The 17904-nt window shown below is 37.5% G+C and overlaps 1 protein-coding gene across 1 annotated transcript; it reads right to left on the bottom strand.

Moving 5' to 3' along the window:
* Nucleotides 1–7738: 7738 nt before the first annotated feature.
* LOC133744111 (protein root UVB sensitive 6) lies at nt 7739–14564 on the bottom strand. Its single transcript, XM_062172244.1, has 13 exons — nt 13931–14564; nt 13637–13735; nt 13413–13526; nt 12235–12306; nt 11976–12086; nt 11773–11892; nt 9430–9531; nt 9273–9345; nt 9050–9133; nt 8861–8925; nt 8659–8760; nt 8378–8560; nt 7739–8250 (listed from the first exon to the last, which is right to left on the bottom strand). The coding sequence occupies exons 1-13, from the start codon at nt 14273–14275 to the stop codon at nt 8194–8196; spliced, it is 1527 nt and encodes a 508-aa protein (XP_062028228.1). The 5' UTR covers nt 14276–14564; the 3' UTR covers nt 7739–8193.
* Nucleotides 14565–17904: the final 3340 nt, after the last annotated feature.

Here is a 17904-nt window from a genome sequence, read left to right as displayed (position 1 = left end):
GTTTCCTAGCCTCATCAGGATTCCTGTGTTGACTGAGATTCCTAGTCAGACTAGGAAAACTTAATTTCTTAATTTCAGCTCATTTCTTCTCCATTTTCTCCAGTGCACCTAAAAATAGAAACTACATTAAAACTGATTTATTTAAGGAAATAACTAAGTAAAAGATGAACTGATTTTCTCCAGTGCACCTAAAAATAGAAACTACATTAAAACTGATTTATTTAAGGAAATAACTAAGTAAAAGATGAGGAAATAACTATTAAAACATCGCATTAAAATGCTCCTATCAATACCAATTAGACGACGACTTCTACGGGTTGTCGCTTAATGATTATGTGACAACTTGAACTTTCTTGTCGAAAATCAATTAGGCGACGACTTATATGAATTGTCATTTTTTGTACAAAGAATCTAGATAATTGAGGAGTAATCCCCTCAAGAAGAATCAAGATGAAGAAAAATCCCCCGAGGAAAATCCGGGTAAGGAGAAATCTCCTCAAGGCGAATTTGGGTGATGAGAAATCCAGGTGAGGAAAAATCCTCTCAAGGTGAATCTGAATGAGGAGTAATCCCCTCAAGGGGAATCTTGGTGAAGAGACATCCCTTTGAAAGAAATCTAGGTAAGAAGAAATCTCCTTAAAACAAATATGTACATATCACATCAAGTTTTAGCTATTTTCAATAAAACTATGTTTTCACAACGTTACTTAAAATACATATACTATTAATGTAATGGGGAAATTACTGGTCCCCCCTTTAACTTTTGGTGCGTCGACAGTTCAGTCCCTGTTATTCCAATTTTAACAGATAACTCCCCAAACATTCAAATTTCACACAATTTGATCCAAAATTACCATTTTACCCCTCACTTCCTTTTTTCACACACACACACACATATACATATATCTACATATACATATACACACACACACACACACACACACACACACACACACATATACATTATATATATACACACACACACACATATGTATAAAATTATACATATATTTATATATCTACATATACATATACATATACATATACATATACATATACATATACATACATATATATATATATATAGATACACACACACACTAGATATATAAAAGTTGTGAATTTTTTTTATAATATGAAACATAAACATAGTATATAGACTTATCAAATACATAAACACATTAGATATATATGTATACATACATATATATATATACATACATATATATATACGGGAAGGTTCTGAAGAGGACGTCCGCAACCCAGAAAAAGTGCGGACGTCCCTCCTCCGGCGTCGGGAAGGCGGCGACGGCGTCCCATACCTCTTCTGGGCAGCAATCGACGATCGAGGAGGTCGGGGTTGCAGGTTTCTGGGCTTCCATGGTTTCCGGCGAGCTCGTTGCACACCGCCGAGTTTCCGATCACCTCCGTCTTCGCCGCTTGATCGAGGCTGTCTGGGATGTCCAGAGGGTGCGTCCGGCACCCGCAGCGCAGCGATCGCCGCCTTCCCGACGCCGGAGGAGGGACGTCCGCATTTTTTCTGGGTTGCGGACGTCCTCTTCAGAACCTTCCCGTCCCGTATATATATATATATATATATATATATATATATATATATATATATATATATATATATATATATATATATGTATGTATATATCTGCATATGTATATGTACACACACACATATATACATATAAATATATATAAAAAGAGAGAGAGAAGAATAAAAATATACACACACATATACATACATATATACATACATACATACATACATATATACTCACACACACACACACATACATATATATATATAAAGAGAGAGAGAAGAATAAAAAATATATACACACACACACACACACACATATATATACATATGTATAAAAGAGAGAGAGAGAAGAATAAAACAAAAAACAAAAAAAAATAAGTGAGGGGTAAAATGGTAATTTTGGATCAAATTGTGTGAGATTTGAATGTATGGGGAGTTATCTGTTAAAATTGGAATAACAGAGACTGAACTGTCGACGCACCAAAAGTTAAAGGAGGGACCAGTAATTTTCTCTAATGTAATATATGTAGTAATGTTCATACTAGTATGAAATTTTTTATGTTTATTTCTTAACATACATGTATGTGTATTGAAAACTATAGTATATAAAGCTGATATTTAGATAATCGGTAGATTCGATATTTACCAAAACCAAACAAACTTTTTTGGTAATTTTCGATTTCAATTTTATCGGTCTCGGTTATAAAAAAAAATCAGTTTACCAAACCTAAAACATCGGTTGGTATTTGGTCGATCAAGTGACAGCCCTAATAAATATCAACAACGTACTCAAATTTGCTGGAATTGTTGGTTCACTTGTACCGCAGGTGTATAAATTTTTTTTTTTCCCTAAATTGTGTAATAAGTTTACTGTGTTCAATCAAATGCAAAAGTTAAATGAAAATGGACGGACACTAGATTTCAATATCATTAGGGAGAATATCACAAATGGTCACTGAACTTTTACTCATTCGACACTTTGGTCACTCACTTTTAGAAAATATCACATTAGTCACTCACTATTGACAAAATATTACACTTTAATTCAGCTGTTCGTTCATTCTTCTGTTAAAAAAATCACGTGCAGGGTCACGTGGCCTTAGTTTCAAGGCTATTTTCGTCAAAGTAAAAGATTTCATTGTTTTTCTGGGTTTGAAGCCGTGTTCATGTCGGCAAAGGAGTTCTTTAGTTGGGTATCGCATTGACTTCCCTTCACTTGGATTGATCATTACTTTTCGAGATTTTATCAAAACAAAGCTTCTGTATATGTGTTTCATGCTTTGTTGTTGCCATGAGCGATGCGCCTAGAATGGACAACATTATTGAAGATCTGGATATTAATTTCCTTTTCGGCACCACCATCACGACAACCTTCGTAAGCAATCGACCATCTGCATTTTAGTCCATTGAAGATTTCTTGGCACCTATAACACGGGCAAAGAAAAAGGAAACTTGATTGGTTTTTCCTGGTCGTCTTTATGGTGCGCGCCTCTGTGTTGGAGATTGGTTTAGCCGTTGAAATCCTGCACTCAGATGTCAATTAATTGATTTAATTCTTTGTGGGTTTTATCATGTGTTGTCAAACTGACCCTTCAATTGCTTTAGGGCAGCCAATTTCTGGAACTTTGTACTGCCATATGAGTTTGATTGCTTCTAGATTGAGTATTAATTGATGGGTTGCTCTTTAGTTTTCAGTGGTTCAATATGATATGGGCCTACTATGATTTTACATATGCATGGTGGATGACTGGATGTTGATTTCTTCTTGTTTACCGATGAAATTGTTCAAAGAGAGGTTTTATTTGATAACCAATTAAAGAATTCTTTCTTTGCAGACATGAACACGGCTTCAAACCCAGAAAAACAATGAAATCTGTTACTTTGACGAAAATAGCCCTGAAACTAAGGCCACGTGATTCTTTAAACGGAAGAATAAAGAGCTGAATTAAAGTGTAATACTTTGTCAAAAGTGAGTGACTAATGTGATATTTTCAAAAGGTGAGTGACCAAAGTGTCGAATGAATAAAAGTCCAGTGACTATTTGTGATATTCTCCCATATCATTAATGGTAAAATAATATGGCAATAATGAATCACGTAAGGCCCCGTTTGGTTTGCAGGAATGTCAAAATAGGAAAATGATTTATTTTCCTTTCCATACCGATATGGAATGGAATAGGTTTTGGTATTTCCATGTGGGTGTTTGGAACATTACTGGAAATTAAATTTTGGAATTAATTTTTCATTCCTATTGTAAAGTTTGGTAAGTCATAAGAATGAAATATAAAATTGTAATTTTCAATAATACCCTTTTACTAATTAAAATACAAATATGACATCAACTTATAAGGAATATTGGTCGGGGAATATAAATTATTAAATTTTGTAGAGGGATAATTTATGTAATTCTGCCTTTGACAGTGAGAAATGGAAATAGAATACCACTCCTGACTAGGTAATTCTATTTAGGCTTTATGAGGGAGTCAATTTTCAGTCAGATCTCATTTTTTATTTCCTTTCCAATCTCTTATTATAACCAAATGGCACCTCTAAATGGAAAATGAAATTGATTCTCATTCCATACCATGATTTCCTGCCATCTAAACGGCGCCTAAGTGGTTTCTAAAAACAAAACTCCACAATCATATGGTCTCATCATTCTAAGTGGGGATTTATGAGTTGTCGTATGATAAAATAAAGAAAAGAATATACTTTTTTTTTTAAGAGAAAGAATAGACTATTTGCTAAGGGGGGTGTATTGTATTTGGATTTGTGCAGACTTTTTTTAAATGACAGACTTTTTTAAAAGTCCACAGACTCTTTAAAAATTTGATAGACTGTTATGGATTTCTTAAAACCATTGATTTTAGCAACAGACTTTTATTGATTCATGAAAATCTATATACTTTATTATAAATGACTTCTACAGATTTCCTATGATGTACAAAATATTTAAAAAAAAAAAAACAAACAAACAAACAAAAACAAAAAACAAAAACAAAAATAAAAAAAAATTAAAACAAATGCAGCTCAAACACAAAACAAAATAGATCAATGCTCCAGTATCTTCTAATAGAAATTGACTCAAATAAATGATTGTTAGTCTGTCTAGCGAGTTTGTTCTTATTCCTAATCTCCCAACAACATAAATATACAATATAGATCACTTGATGTTTATGGTTAATTATTCTCATCAATTTTGTTTTCGCCGATTAACATATATTATAGCAATATTGGTCAATGTCTTGATCTATAATCAATTAATTGAAATTCAAAGGTGAATGGAAATTTCTCGAGTCTTGCAAACGCTGAGAAGTGGTGTAAAAGAGGTTATTAGGGGTTTGTGGTAGTGAATAAATGAAATGGGTCATATGAGAATGGATTGGGGAAACAGAGTGGGTGGAATCGACCATACTACTAATCTGAGTGCGAAATTGAGGATTTTGGGTAAACGATTGTGATGGCAGTGATGGTGGGTAGTATTGCGGTGGTGGAATGTGTGGTGGATACGAATGCGAACAAAGAGAGAAACCGGTGTATGTACCAGTAGGTTGAGTAAAACTGTCGTCCAACACCGCCGTTCTCGTAGGAGCAAAACCAGGTGAAACCCGACAGCAACAGACTGCTCTAGTGGCCCTTGCCCCCTCGGCCCAATCGATGGCTCTGATACCACATAATAGGACCCTAAACTAAGAAATGAAAATTGTAGAGAAAAGTATAGGGTTCTTGACTCAAAGCACCAAAATGAATTAAAATTATCCCACTTACCCCAGCAAAAAAATTTTATTCTCACAAACCTGAATTAAAGTAAAATGACAACTTTGCCCTCAACTTAATTAATAAACTACAGTCACTGCCACTCATCATTCTCCTCTCTCTCTCTCTGCAGATCGACGACATCTCTCTCTTTCTGCCCCTAATCATCGCCAATTCTAGATCCCTGTGCCGAACACCAGACTTTCCTCTCATTTTCTAGAAATTCTCACCAGAATTGTAGTCGGGGAAGTAGCAGTGTAAGATTTGGGAGGGGGCCGAGATGAGCTTTTAGGATTTCTGGGATTTGGAAGCGGGTCACGGGTCGGTTCAGTCCAAGTAAGACCCGAAGCAAACCATGGCCTCCGGCAATGGCAGTGGGAGGAAGAGGAGGAGGGCGAATATGAAGGCGGATGTCCAGGTGAGTTTGACTTTGATGGCAGTGAGGGAGGAGAGGAGTTTGCGAAGCTATGACCTCAGATGACGAGTTCATTAACTCGTCTTTCTTGGAGGCTAACCAAGCTCCAGCGCCAGTCCCGATTGCTGGAATTTCAAGTTAGCCACATTGTCTCTTCAATCGTCAAAAGCTAGTAAGGACGACGCTGTAGAACAATTGGAGTTGATGTGGAAGAGAGCGAGGTCGGAAAGTAGCCTACCTCTGGACGACGCCGCAAAATTTCCCCAAAACCGAACTTGTGTGAAGCTTTTGCTGTAAAGGCGGTCTTTGAAGAGGTGGGTGCCCAAATCATTTTTTTTCGGTAAAATGGGAGCAGAAGGCCCAAAAGGAAAGAAAAAAAAAAAGTTCTATTAGGGGCAATAAAGGGCTATTGGGGGGCAATAAATATTTTGAATTGATGTAATCTCCTTTTTTTCCTTATTTTATTTGTCTAATTTTTTGGAGATTAGTTCTCATTTCGGCAACTGAAAGGTCTATTAGGAGGCAATAAAGGTTTTTTTTTTGGGGGGGGGGGGGGGGGAGGAGGGAGCCAATAAACCTCTTCGACCCCATATGAGATCTCCGCCGACCTCTTTGGGGACTTCCGACGAGGTTTCATAAACCACTATTGCCCCCCAATAAAAGTCTATTGGGGGGCAATAAACCTTTCCGGCAACCTATGAGATCTCTGACGACCTCTTTAGGGACATCCGGCGAGGTTTACAGATAAGTCCGGTTGATGGCGGTCAGTGACCGGATTTCGACGACCGGTGGTCGGATTCCTACAGTTGGTGACTGGATTCTTACAGCCGGTCACCTGACTCCGGCGAAGTCTTTTATGGCCTCTCTCTCTCTCTTTATGTAATAAAGGGGTGAGGGTAAAATAGTCTAAAAAAAAAAAACTTAATTGGGTATTAGGGAAGACCTTATTTGAGTCTTTATGGGTAAAGGGGAATTAAAAAAACTTAATAAGGTAAGTGGGATAAATGACCCTAGAATTAGGGTAAATGGACAAAAATCCAAAAGTAAACTAAAACTTCATTCATTTCAAGCTTGAGAGTACAGAATGAGATACTGAGCTCTTGACCAAAACGACACCTTCAGCTTGCATAAGTTAGTAACGGGTCATAAGGATTGGCTGGGTAGTCATAGTAAGCCCAATAGAAATTGGGGTCCTAACATCAAGCTTGTTCAAGATCTGAAATGGCAATCTCAAATGTTTAGATGAAACTATCCCACTTGCTTCTTTCAGATGTTTCATTATCTTAGAGGCCACTTGGTATACTCAAATTCATCGATGGTCTCACCCTTGTCCATCGTAGACAGATAACTGCTGGAATATTAACTTACTCTTGGAATGCCAAATAAACGATGAAAATCTGAGAATAGAATCTGAATGGATATTACGGTTCTTGAATAAGGCCTCAAGCCATAGTAAGAAGGAACCATTCCGTTTCAAAGGAATAGGAATATTACCAGCTAAATACCAAATAGATAAAGACATAGGATAATGCATAAAAAAATGATCTGAAGTTTCATTAACAAAGTTACAAAAAGGCACAATGATCTGAAGATTCTTTAACAGAGTTACAAGGGAGAAATATTATGATTATAAATAGACAAACCATGTTTACTTCACATACATTGGAATGAGATTTTTGACTCTTATGGCATGTTCACTGCCCTAAATGGAGATGGAAGTAAATGAAACAATACAAATACAAGGCTTAGAGAAAACACAGTAAATCGTAATCCAAGTAAACCCCACGTACAAAAATTACCCAAAAAAAAATTCAATTACATTGTGAGAGATGAGTAACTGGAGTACAGGACTCCATTATCTGTTCTCATTTATCTTATCTTCATTTTATGCAAGTAAATGTGTCATGAAAATACCTCCCATCTATTTCTTTTCCCGTCCTCATTCCATCTGATTTTTAAAAAATAAAGATCGTTTGTAAAAAAAAAAAAAATTAAAAAAAATTTTAAAAAGAAAAAGAAAAAAAGAAAGGCCATCTCCAATTCTCCATCACTGGCCAATACAAAATTATATTTAACGATAATATGCCGGGATTCTGCAGTACTACAGAGCAAGCGTGACCGAAAAAGAAAAAAAACATAACAAAAGCCCTATAGGAAAAGGAAGAAAAAGGAGTATGCAGTCTCCAGTTGCCTCTGCATTAATCCACTATATACTAAGACTCATTTCTATCACATAAAACAGTCTTCACCAAGCATGCCAGCCATTGAGTCTGGGAGCAGAGAACATTTCGGCATCTGTCACAAATGGTTTCCATGGTCCCGGTGATATCACGCAAAGCCCTTTCTTTTTTCTTTTTCCCTCTTCTCTAGTTTCAAGTTTCTGTTGGTATAACTGTAATAAGTGTTAAAGCTGTTTGGACTTGGGAGTGTGAAAGCTAATTTTGCAGGGAGACTGGGTTCCATAAAATTGATCACTTAACAAGACGAGCCCGACCAGGATTCAGATGCGCTTCTGACATCATCCACCCCTATAAGAATATAGTTTGTAATTTTGTTAGAAAGGCATTCTACTGTTTGCAAGGGACTCATAAATATTATATGCCTGCTTTACTAACCAAACTCAACGTCACAAAATCATAAGTAAACAATGTATACCTGCTCTGCTGCTTTACTCTTAAAAATTCCATATGAATGTGAAACCATTTTACATGACTCAACAATATATGCCTCCAGATCTTTCGCTGTAGGAACAAAGTTTGAATATCCATCTTTTATCTGTTTCTGAGACAGGGGCTGAGCATCATAGGATAAACGCATGAAATGCAAAAGCACCTGAGCCTGTAATACAACATGAAATAAGTTCTTAACTCCCTTCATTTATGAAGAAAATGCTTTTCATCAGAATCACTAGCCCAGGAGAAAGCTATATATCTCACATGAAAAGCTGCTTTTAGAATGTCGTCCGACTTCGCTTGATCCTTTAGCAATGCATATACTTTACCTTTTGAAGGATTGTACGTAACAACATATCTCTCTTTCTGTCACAATCAACAAAATATGTAATATTAATGAGATAAAAGAGAAAGTTGACCAAAAGAGAGAGATATCCAAAAGTTTGCCCCTTCAAAAAGCGCTTACCTCAAAGAAGGGCTCTAAGGCAAGATATACACTTGGTTCTTGGAATGCATCTTTAAATCTTGGCCCTGCCATTAAGTGAAACAAATTAAAAATTTAAGTTGAAATAAGAAACAAGAGGATCACAGTTAAGTAAAAAACAAGATGATAACAGTTCATATATGGACACAAAAAAAATCAATGCACACATACCGAGAACAACAGGCCCATCTTTCACCCACGGAAAACTGAATACATTCTCATTCGCGTTTCCCTCCTGCAACGAGGGAACTCTCCCTAGAAATTGAAATAAAGCACGATGGCAATCATTATAAGAAGGGTAGCTGTTAGAATAGTTCGGAAGACATGAAAAGATGTATGAAGGGAAAAACAATTGATGGAGAGTTTGTATAAGGCTAAGAATATTGATGCTAACCTGTTTTAAGAAAGGCATCTACAGCCATGCTGAATCTTGCTCGGTTTAAAGTGTGCAACACTACAGATTTAACCTGGAAACAAAATTACATCCGTTAAATAATGTGAAATGGAAACATGCAAAAAAAATTAATCTTCACTACTGCACACAATCTAACCTCTTTGTAAGAGCTGAGCACATATCCACAGGAAAGGAGGGCAAATGTGGTCACTAATGAAGGATTTCTTTTTGAGATCAATATGCTCAGTCCAGTTCCCAGCTTCACAAGAAAAACAGTTAACAAACATCAACCTCAAATGATTAAAGATGAGAATTAAAGTATAAATCAAAATATGTAGAGCAGTTATACACTGCATATACGAAGGATAATACCCACTATGAAGAATATTTTCTTTTATAGGGAACAAGAAAATTGTAGATGAAAAAGCACAAAAAACAAAACACATGGGCAATATCACAACTACAACATACAAGTATACAACACCAACCCATAAACATAGCAACTATTTGTCTCTCTCTCTATTTCTGTCTTAGAGGTTCGTGAGGATCAAAGATAGGGTTTCTTCATTAAATGCTATCTCCCTTCCCCAATCTCTCAGTTCTCTCTCTTTTCATGTCTTCAATCGACGCCTTAGCACCAGGCTTTTGTTTTAAATAAATATCCAAACTCAAGGGAAGATTCCAAACGCAATTAGACAAAGATGAATGATGCTGATGCAAGAACTTTTTTGTTTTCCACAGTAATTTTGGAATCAATTATCTTGGGAAGTGTTGCAATCAGGGGGATTTGAAATCAGGATCTCCTAGATTTATGATAAGTTTCATTGGTTTACAAGCGTAACTTAAAAGTGTCAGATAAATTTAAGGCCTCTCACATAAATTTAGCAATTATTACTCGTACAATTTTTTTTTTTTTTGAATAGAAATATATTCATAGGTTAAAGGTCTGTGTCTGATTTTCACCCAAAAAAAAAAAAGTGTCAGTAAATAAAAGAACAAAAGGACTATAACAAAAAACAGAGAGAGAGAGAGAGAAATTTTGAGCCCAAGGAGTACTACCGATGGCAACTCAAAGCAATTGCCGCTCGATTGCAAGAGCATCGTATCATTTATTATGCAAAAATTATATTTAACTACTATAACATTCTAATATTGTCAGAGGCACGCTGGAGGTCGGTGACCTGAGACAGCCGCCTCAAGTTGCACCCCTCAGGGCAGGCCCAGTTTACCAGCATTCTCAAAATCTTAAGCTATTATAATGTAGACTAACAAATACTTTATATTCTAAGATGGTCCCAAGCGAACTCAATTCTCCTCATCTTCTGTATCTATATAAATTTTTGTGTCCCCAACCCTTTCTCCTATGATAGAACCACAGAAAAGATCTTCCTTTATGACGCTACATGCTTAAAGATGCATTCAGTGTTCACATTACATAAGTGGGACTTGTGAATAAATGCCTGATATAGAGGAAGATTTATCATACATGTCAGTATGGCTTAGGGTAAGAAACACAGGTATAGGGTTCTGGTTTGTGTTCCCAACCCTTACTCCTATGATAGAACCACAGAAAAGATCTTCCTTTATGACGCTACATACTTAAAGATGCATTCAGTGTCCACATTACATAAGTGGGACTTATGAATAAATGCCTGATATAGAGGAAGATTTATCATACATTTCAGTATGGCTTGGGATAAGAAACACAGGTATAGGGTTCTGGATATGGCTATAATTCTAAAATATGTTTGCTGAAAAATTGGATAACTATCTGATATTTAGGAGTATTTGTGATTCATAGCATCAAGTAACAGGGGAAGAGGATATCCTGTCCGTGTTCATGGAAAAAGTTACCTTGCAAAGGTATCCTCAGTACACGTCGAATAAGACAAAGGTCTAGCAGTTTGAATCAAGTAAGAGGGTATATACTAACCATTCTACTAGATTTAAAACTCTTTTACATGCACATACCATATGATAAATTATTATCATTTCTCACTACCCAACTTATTTTATTCAGAGCGTTGTCTTTTCTAAAAACCTATCCATTTAGCCATAAAACTAAGAGGAATAACAAAGCATTCAGATTATTCACGATTTAAACTAGTGCTAAAATCCAGCAATATCTCAAATTTTCAATGACCACATTTCCCAGATGTCGGTATATCTTTGCTTCTACTTATCAATCTTGATGGCTTCAAAAACGAAAATATCAATCCTAACAAGCATCGATCCTCGCATGCTAAGCAAGTACCAGAACTTTACAAGGCGCTTTGACCTTCCAAATCAGTTAATGTTCTACATTTTTAAATGTTGGACCCCAGTGCATATCATGTTAGTAGAGATCTGAATTATGCTTCCACTTCCCTAGCTAAGCAATTTTGTAAACTTAACACGGAGATATATATCACCAATTACTCATCTAATTTGAAGGGACCATGTTGACATTTTGTAACACACAAACCATCATAAGGAAAAAAGAGAAGTTGGATGCGGATACCAGATCTGCAATATTGCCCACACATTCTCCCTTAGCTGTCACATCCCCAATATTTTCTCCTTTAGCAAACGCTTTATAAATTGGTGTACGAGTTGATGTTGACGTTACAGCAGCAACATTCTATGAGAGAGAAAAAGAATAGGGATCTTGTGAGACACACTAAGGTTTATAAGATGTGGTAACTTAAAAGAAACTTCACAAACCTTTGCCACATTAGCTGCACAAGCCAAAGGAAGAAAAAGGTGCGGCACAGCTGCAGTTGCCAACTCAACCCCAGCACCCAACTCCATAAGAAGATCACCCGCAAAGCGTAACTGTAACACATTGAGATTGAAAAGAGAAAAGCAAATATTAAATAGGCCATTTTTGTTTACAACTGTTACATGCCCATTTTAGGTAATTTTCCATATTACAAATGGAATATTCAGTACCATGACGTTTATGACATTTGAATGTATTTACCTGTTTTAGATCATAGTCAAACTTCTTTCCTTGTCGGGCAAAAAGCATTTTTCCAACACGACCAGCACCATCCTAGAGATAAATAGTCAAGTACAGTTTTATCAAATTGTTAGATTACACCATCTTGATATTCAGAGAAGAAACAGTTACAGAAACTAAAGGAAGTCCTTACTACACACTGTCAAAAGCGCCAAAAAACAAAAAAGACAAAAAAGAAAGTTAAGCAACTGTAATTCTTTTTTTAATAAGAAGCAACTGTAATTCTTCATATAAAGATACCCAGTTCCACCTTTAATATTTAAAACATTATTTTGACAGTTGCAACAGCCAAAACCAAAAGAAAGACCGACAACCAGACTGCTTAGCATACAGCACTAAACCACAAGAATTCAGATTCTAATCATGACATATGGGCAGTGGGAACCACATAGTTCAAGGCCAAGCCTATCATTGTCAAGGATATAGTTTGAACGTCCTCTACTTCACTGACACGTTGCTAGACAAGGATATAGTTCGTGGTAGTAACACTATCAAACGGTATAAGCGTGATCAAATTATTACAGTTGGTTTTAGGTTGTCTCAGAAGCACTCCATATTATTAAAAGTAAGTACCTCTGTCAACTCCTAGTTGCAAATAAAATTCCAAAGGGGTAGTAAAATTACAAGAGAATTGAGAAAGAAGAATTAGAGGCCGCAAAAAAAAAAAAAAAAAAAAAAAATTAATCTTGTCTTAAAGTGACAAAGAACAAATTGATATTTCAGTGGATCCTAACAATTCCTGATCGGTGTATTGAGTTCATGTAGTGGTTATTAAAGCTCTTGCATCAATATTTCTGCAATCCTAAGATTAGAGTAAGAAGACACCTAACGTAAAGTGAAAAGCTATTTGAGGCAGAAATGTCCATAAATATATGAAGCATTTGTTTTAGCTTGTTTCCAAACATATTAGCAACTATTCATTTCACGTGGCAGACAACACGGTTCATATTTTCGCACAAACAATAGAAAATTCTCAAAGCATCATTCACAACAAAGAAAAACACAAGGGATGTTACACACTATCATTGAGCTTAAAATGCTGTTAAAAACTCCGGAACACACAGTTTAGACATGTCAGAACAACATTCCTGAGAAAAAGAAATGTTATGAGAACAATAATGATAGAGTAATCTTATTACCTTGAGAATCCAGTTAATAGCAACAGCCCCAGGAGCAGATGTGTTTCTAGCAATTCCAACTGAACTCAGGAGGGTCTGCGTTGTGAAAACGCCCATTGCCCCTCCGAAGAAGTGCTACAACAAATACATCAATTGTGTAAATAGCATTTACTTCGACCAAAGTGATCAAAACCAAGCAAATACGTGTGTGTTATAATCAGTGGATCATAGAGTTAAGTACATACCTTGAGAGCTCTCCACGTCATATACGGTACATATGAAGGGATCACACTATCTGGAAATCCTTCCGGAACAACATATGATGTCACAAATGACTTCAAACCCTGCACCAGAAATTCAACCCTCCAAATTGAGCAAAATACTGATCAGAGTTGTCAAAATAAACTCAGACACGAAATGTGAATGCTCAGTAAGCAATTTTCAGCATACGATTCTCACTTGGAAGTTCAAAATTAAGCTCAGCATGAGGTAAAAGCAGAAAGTAAATAAAATTGAGCGCAATGAAAATGAGTACTGACTTCGAGAGGAGGTTGAGGACTGTGCAAGCCGAGGGCACGGAAGGAGCCCTTCTTGAAGGTTCCAGTGGAGGAATCAGGCTCGGCCACGTAGTTCCATCTGCGGCCGTCGATCTCCTCGCAGCAAATCAATCTGAAGCTAGAGCCGACGAAGTCGTTGTCGAGCCGAAGCTGGTGGTTGCGGTTGTTGAGAGGGAGTAGAGGCTCGGCCGGAGGAGCAGAGGAGGAGGAGGAGGCGAGGGTGGCGCTAATACGGAGCGTTTCGCGGACGAGAAGGCGAGCGTCCTGTGCGGTGGTGGTGGTGAGGGTTTGATTCGCCGGCGAGTTTTTGCCGCCGAGGGGAGACATTTTGTTTCGGTGGCGATCAAAAGAGAGAAGCGGGTGGGCGAGATTTATAGGAGGAGGAGGAGGAGGAGAATAATGCGGGGCTTTGGTTTTAACGAAGGCATTGTTGGCATTTGCGATTGGGAATGGAATTCCAATGAAGGAAACAATGAATGAATGAGGGGAATGAGAGAAGGGGAGGGCAGGTGGCCTAACTTGGAGGTTTAGCGCTTAGAACAACGTCGACAGCTAATTGGACGACATGTCGTCATTTACTGCAACCGTTGCGGACTAGCTGAGTCTCACTCTGAGGGAGATGATGGGATTTGTGCTAGTTTGTGGAGACTGGAGTACGTGGCTCTCTCTCTCTTTTGTATCAAAGCATCTTTGGACTCATTATGTCACCATTTTCGTACTCATCAGTTTTGAGGCAATAAAATAATACAAGTCCAGGATCCAGATGTATGTAATAGACAAAATCCCAAGAGCTGCAACAGTCGCTGCAAAGTCAAATAGTTCTGAGAGCCGGAAATGGTAATCTTCCCAGGAATGAATTGAATTCCAACCGACTCACTCGCAAGAAGTCGTGCAAAAGAAGAGCCTCCCATATTTTTTTTTTTCCGATAAACGAAGCAAAGTTACACAACAAACCCTCTACAACACCGATGAGCCTCCTACATTGGTGCTAGACCGCTAGTTAGCACGGCCAAATTCTGGTCCAGTTTGAAATAGGGTCTTTTGATTTATATCCGGCATATTTCTAAGTAGACCTAGCAATAATATTTTATTTCTAACTCTTCCAACTTTGTCCTTGTACAAGTGAAAAAAATAAAAATAAAGAATTGCACCACGCTTGTAGTTTCTCGACCGCCAGAGCCGATCCTACCTTAAATTTTAGGGCTTAGGCCAGGGTCGGAACAGACCTAGTCAAAGTCAACGAAACTTAGGGCTGGGAAGAGGCTTCAATATGTAAGCTCTTACCCGCCCTTAAGGCCCATTCCGTAAGGGTCAAAAGAGTTGAGCCGGGCCAACCTTTCGAATAGGGACAAATAGAACAAGTGCGGAAAGGGCCTTACATTGTTAAAAATAAAAAATAAATTAAAAAAAACTTTTTCTTTTTTTTGGCAAAATGTGGCTCAGTGGTTGTGTATCGGTGGGTTATTCAATACTTATTTTTTTTATTTACCCTGTTTGTTGCAAATATTATAAATATATGGTTATCCACGTAAATTCTCATATTTCATGTGTAACTTATAAGTTATATTTTATTTGTCATTTTTCTAATATGGGATCTTTCCTCTCCAACAAATGTTTGTACCCACATTTGCATGTTCACTCGGACATAGCTAATGTGCATGGCTATTGAATTACTTCTAATTACAATGAGCCGCTCAACAAGTAATTTGGGCTGGTAGCCAGAAATGTGGGCCGATGAATAATTGGACACTTCGTTTGGTCCAAGTCGAGTCAGACAAATCTAGGCCTTTAGTTATCGGCCGGCCCGTAGTCATCAATTTGAAAAGAGATTTATTGTCTGAAAGCCCATCGGCCAATTGCTCAAATCACTCTAGTCAGTTTCCAACTCGAACTCAACTTGGGAAGATAATGGTCGGGTGAGAGACAAGGCCAATAAGTGATAAAGATGAAATGTGATCAAGTTAGTATTTCAATCGAATTGAAGTTCGTTAGCCGATAAGGAGAGTTCAGTCCAAGATAGTCTACTTCAAAATTAATCACAGCCATTGATGACAACCATCAAAGCCGATCCAGATAGAATCCAGCGTCAAGTCAGCCGACGATAAGTATTGGAGCCAAAACAAGATAGAGTCATTAAGCTAAGAGAAGGTCGAGTTCCACTCAACTTCAAAGAGCCAAGAGATCAGTTCAAGTCACAGAGCAGCCAATATAAATAGAAGCATCGACAGAAGACATAACACACAACTCCAGAAACTCAAGCCATCAAGCTTTTCTTATTTTCGCGTTACCTTTTGCTTAGGTAGAAGTTCCGTCTGTTTCTTAGTTAGTTTGTTCTGCTAGTTACAATTTCAGTTACTCTACTTTCCTTGTAGCCTAGTATCGATTTTGAGTTGTTTTCTTTGTTTTCTTTCAAACAATAGTTAATAATTTTCAGCCATTCCAGATTTCAGTTTTATTGTTATTATCTTTTATTTGCTCCTTATTGTCTTTATGCTTTATTTGTTTGATCATGTTATTTACTATTCGTAGTCGCATAGTAGCTATCAATCTTGAAGATTTCATTCGTTACGAGTTCACTTTTACTGTTACTTGTTATTACTTGGATCCAATTGACCTGAGCCTTGTGACCAGACAATTCGTATTCACTCATACTCTCACAACCACACCCAATTCACCCGACTTTCAGCCATCAAGTCCTTGATCCAAAGGCAGCGAAATATCGGCCGAGAATAAGTTCCTTCCTCGGCCCACAATTGCTTGATAAGTCAGAATTTCATCTACTACATCTACAATTGCACACTTGGCCTTCTGGCCGTGTGCTGGCAGGCCCCGCAATCTATTTTTTCAAGAAGGACATTTGTTCCTTGATCTCTCGGCTTTCTTGGCCGAGGTGATTTTTAGAGGCAACATCTTTTGGCACCCTTTTCTCTTCATAAAACCCTAAAGTTTGCAATACCTTGCCTTACCTTGCCGTCAACTTCTCCTTCCTTAGCCGTGTCAAATTTTGTGGCTTGTGTTGCTGCTTGAAGAAGAAGAATGGCAGATTTGTCCCTTAGTTCGTTGTTCAATAGTCAAGTGACTTGCAACTATTGTAAAACTATTGGCCACTACAAGAGTCAATGCCCCAAGTTGCTAAGACTCAACTCCAATAACTCTGGTTGGAAAAGAAGTAACAATGGTCAGAAAAGCAAGGCGGCAATCCAACTGGTGCAGGAGCAAGAACCTGATTTCTATTATGTGGAGGGTCAAGATCAAACTAAGGGTAATGTTTCCCTAACTCAGGAGAATCGAGGTAAAATTGGTGTCGCTTTAAATGTTTCTGGCTTTACTGGTAGTAATACATGGATAATTGATTCTGGTGCGTCTGATCATATGGCCTATGATAAGTCTTTCTTCGTCACGTTGTCCTCCCCATCCATAACACGTCTCTAATGCCAATGGTGAGTCCTTTCCAGGCTTAGGAATTGGGTCAGTCCAGGTTACATCGTCCATTACTCTTTATAATGTCCTCTATGTACCCTCTTTATCTCATCATCTTTTGTCTGTGTCTCAATTAAACACACAAAACAAATGACCTGTCACCTTTTATCCTATGTATGTTGTCTTTCAGGATCTGTGTACTCGGGTGATAATTGGCAAGGGAGATCTGAGGGAGAGACTGTTTCACTTGGATTGCATGTACGGAGGACCGACACAAGCACCATCAAGTCCACAAGGTCCTGTTGCCCTGACATTGAGTTCTAATCGGATGAATGAATTGTGGTTATGGCATCGCCGTTTGGGCCACCCATCTTTGGTGTTATGAAGAAGTCCATGCCTTCCCTAGGAATAAGTGATTCTAGTCTACATTGTGAAACCTGTTCTTTAGCTAAGAGTCATAGGTCTAGTTATCCTTCTAGCTTTCAGTCTAGTACAATGCCTTTTGAATTAATTCATTCCGATTTATGGGGACCTTC

The sequence above is a fragment of the Rosa rugosa genome, chromosome 4 (genome assembly GCF_958449725.1).
Source record: "Rosa rugosa chromosome 4, drRosRugo1.1, whole genome shotgun sequence".
Classification (NCBI taxonomy): domain Eukaryota; kingdom Viridiplantae; phylum Streptophyta; class Magnoliopsida; order Rosales; family Rosaceae; genus Rosa; species Rosa rugosa.
Note: the sequence above shows the minus strand (reverse complement) of the source record. Positions and strands in the feature narration are given on the sequence as shown.

What these genes read in the sequence shown, in the direction of transcription:
- LOC133744111 (XM_062172244.1), bottom strand. Translation starts at nt 14,275, where the DNA reads ATGTCTCCCCTCGGCGGCAAAAACTCGCCGGCGAATCAAACCCTCACC. An exon ending in CTATTAACTGGATTCTCAAG is followed by an intron (nt 12,307 to 13,412) that starts GTAATAAGATTA and finishes ATTTATCTCTAG; the next exon opens with GATGGTGCTGGTCGTGTTGG. An exon ending in AGATGGGCCTGTTGTTCTCG is followed by an intron (nt 8,926 to 9,049) that starts GTATGTGTGCAT and finishes ACTTAATGGCAG; the next exon opens with GGCCAAGATTTAAAGATGCA.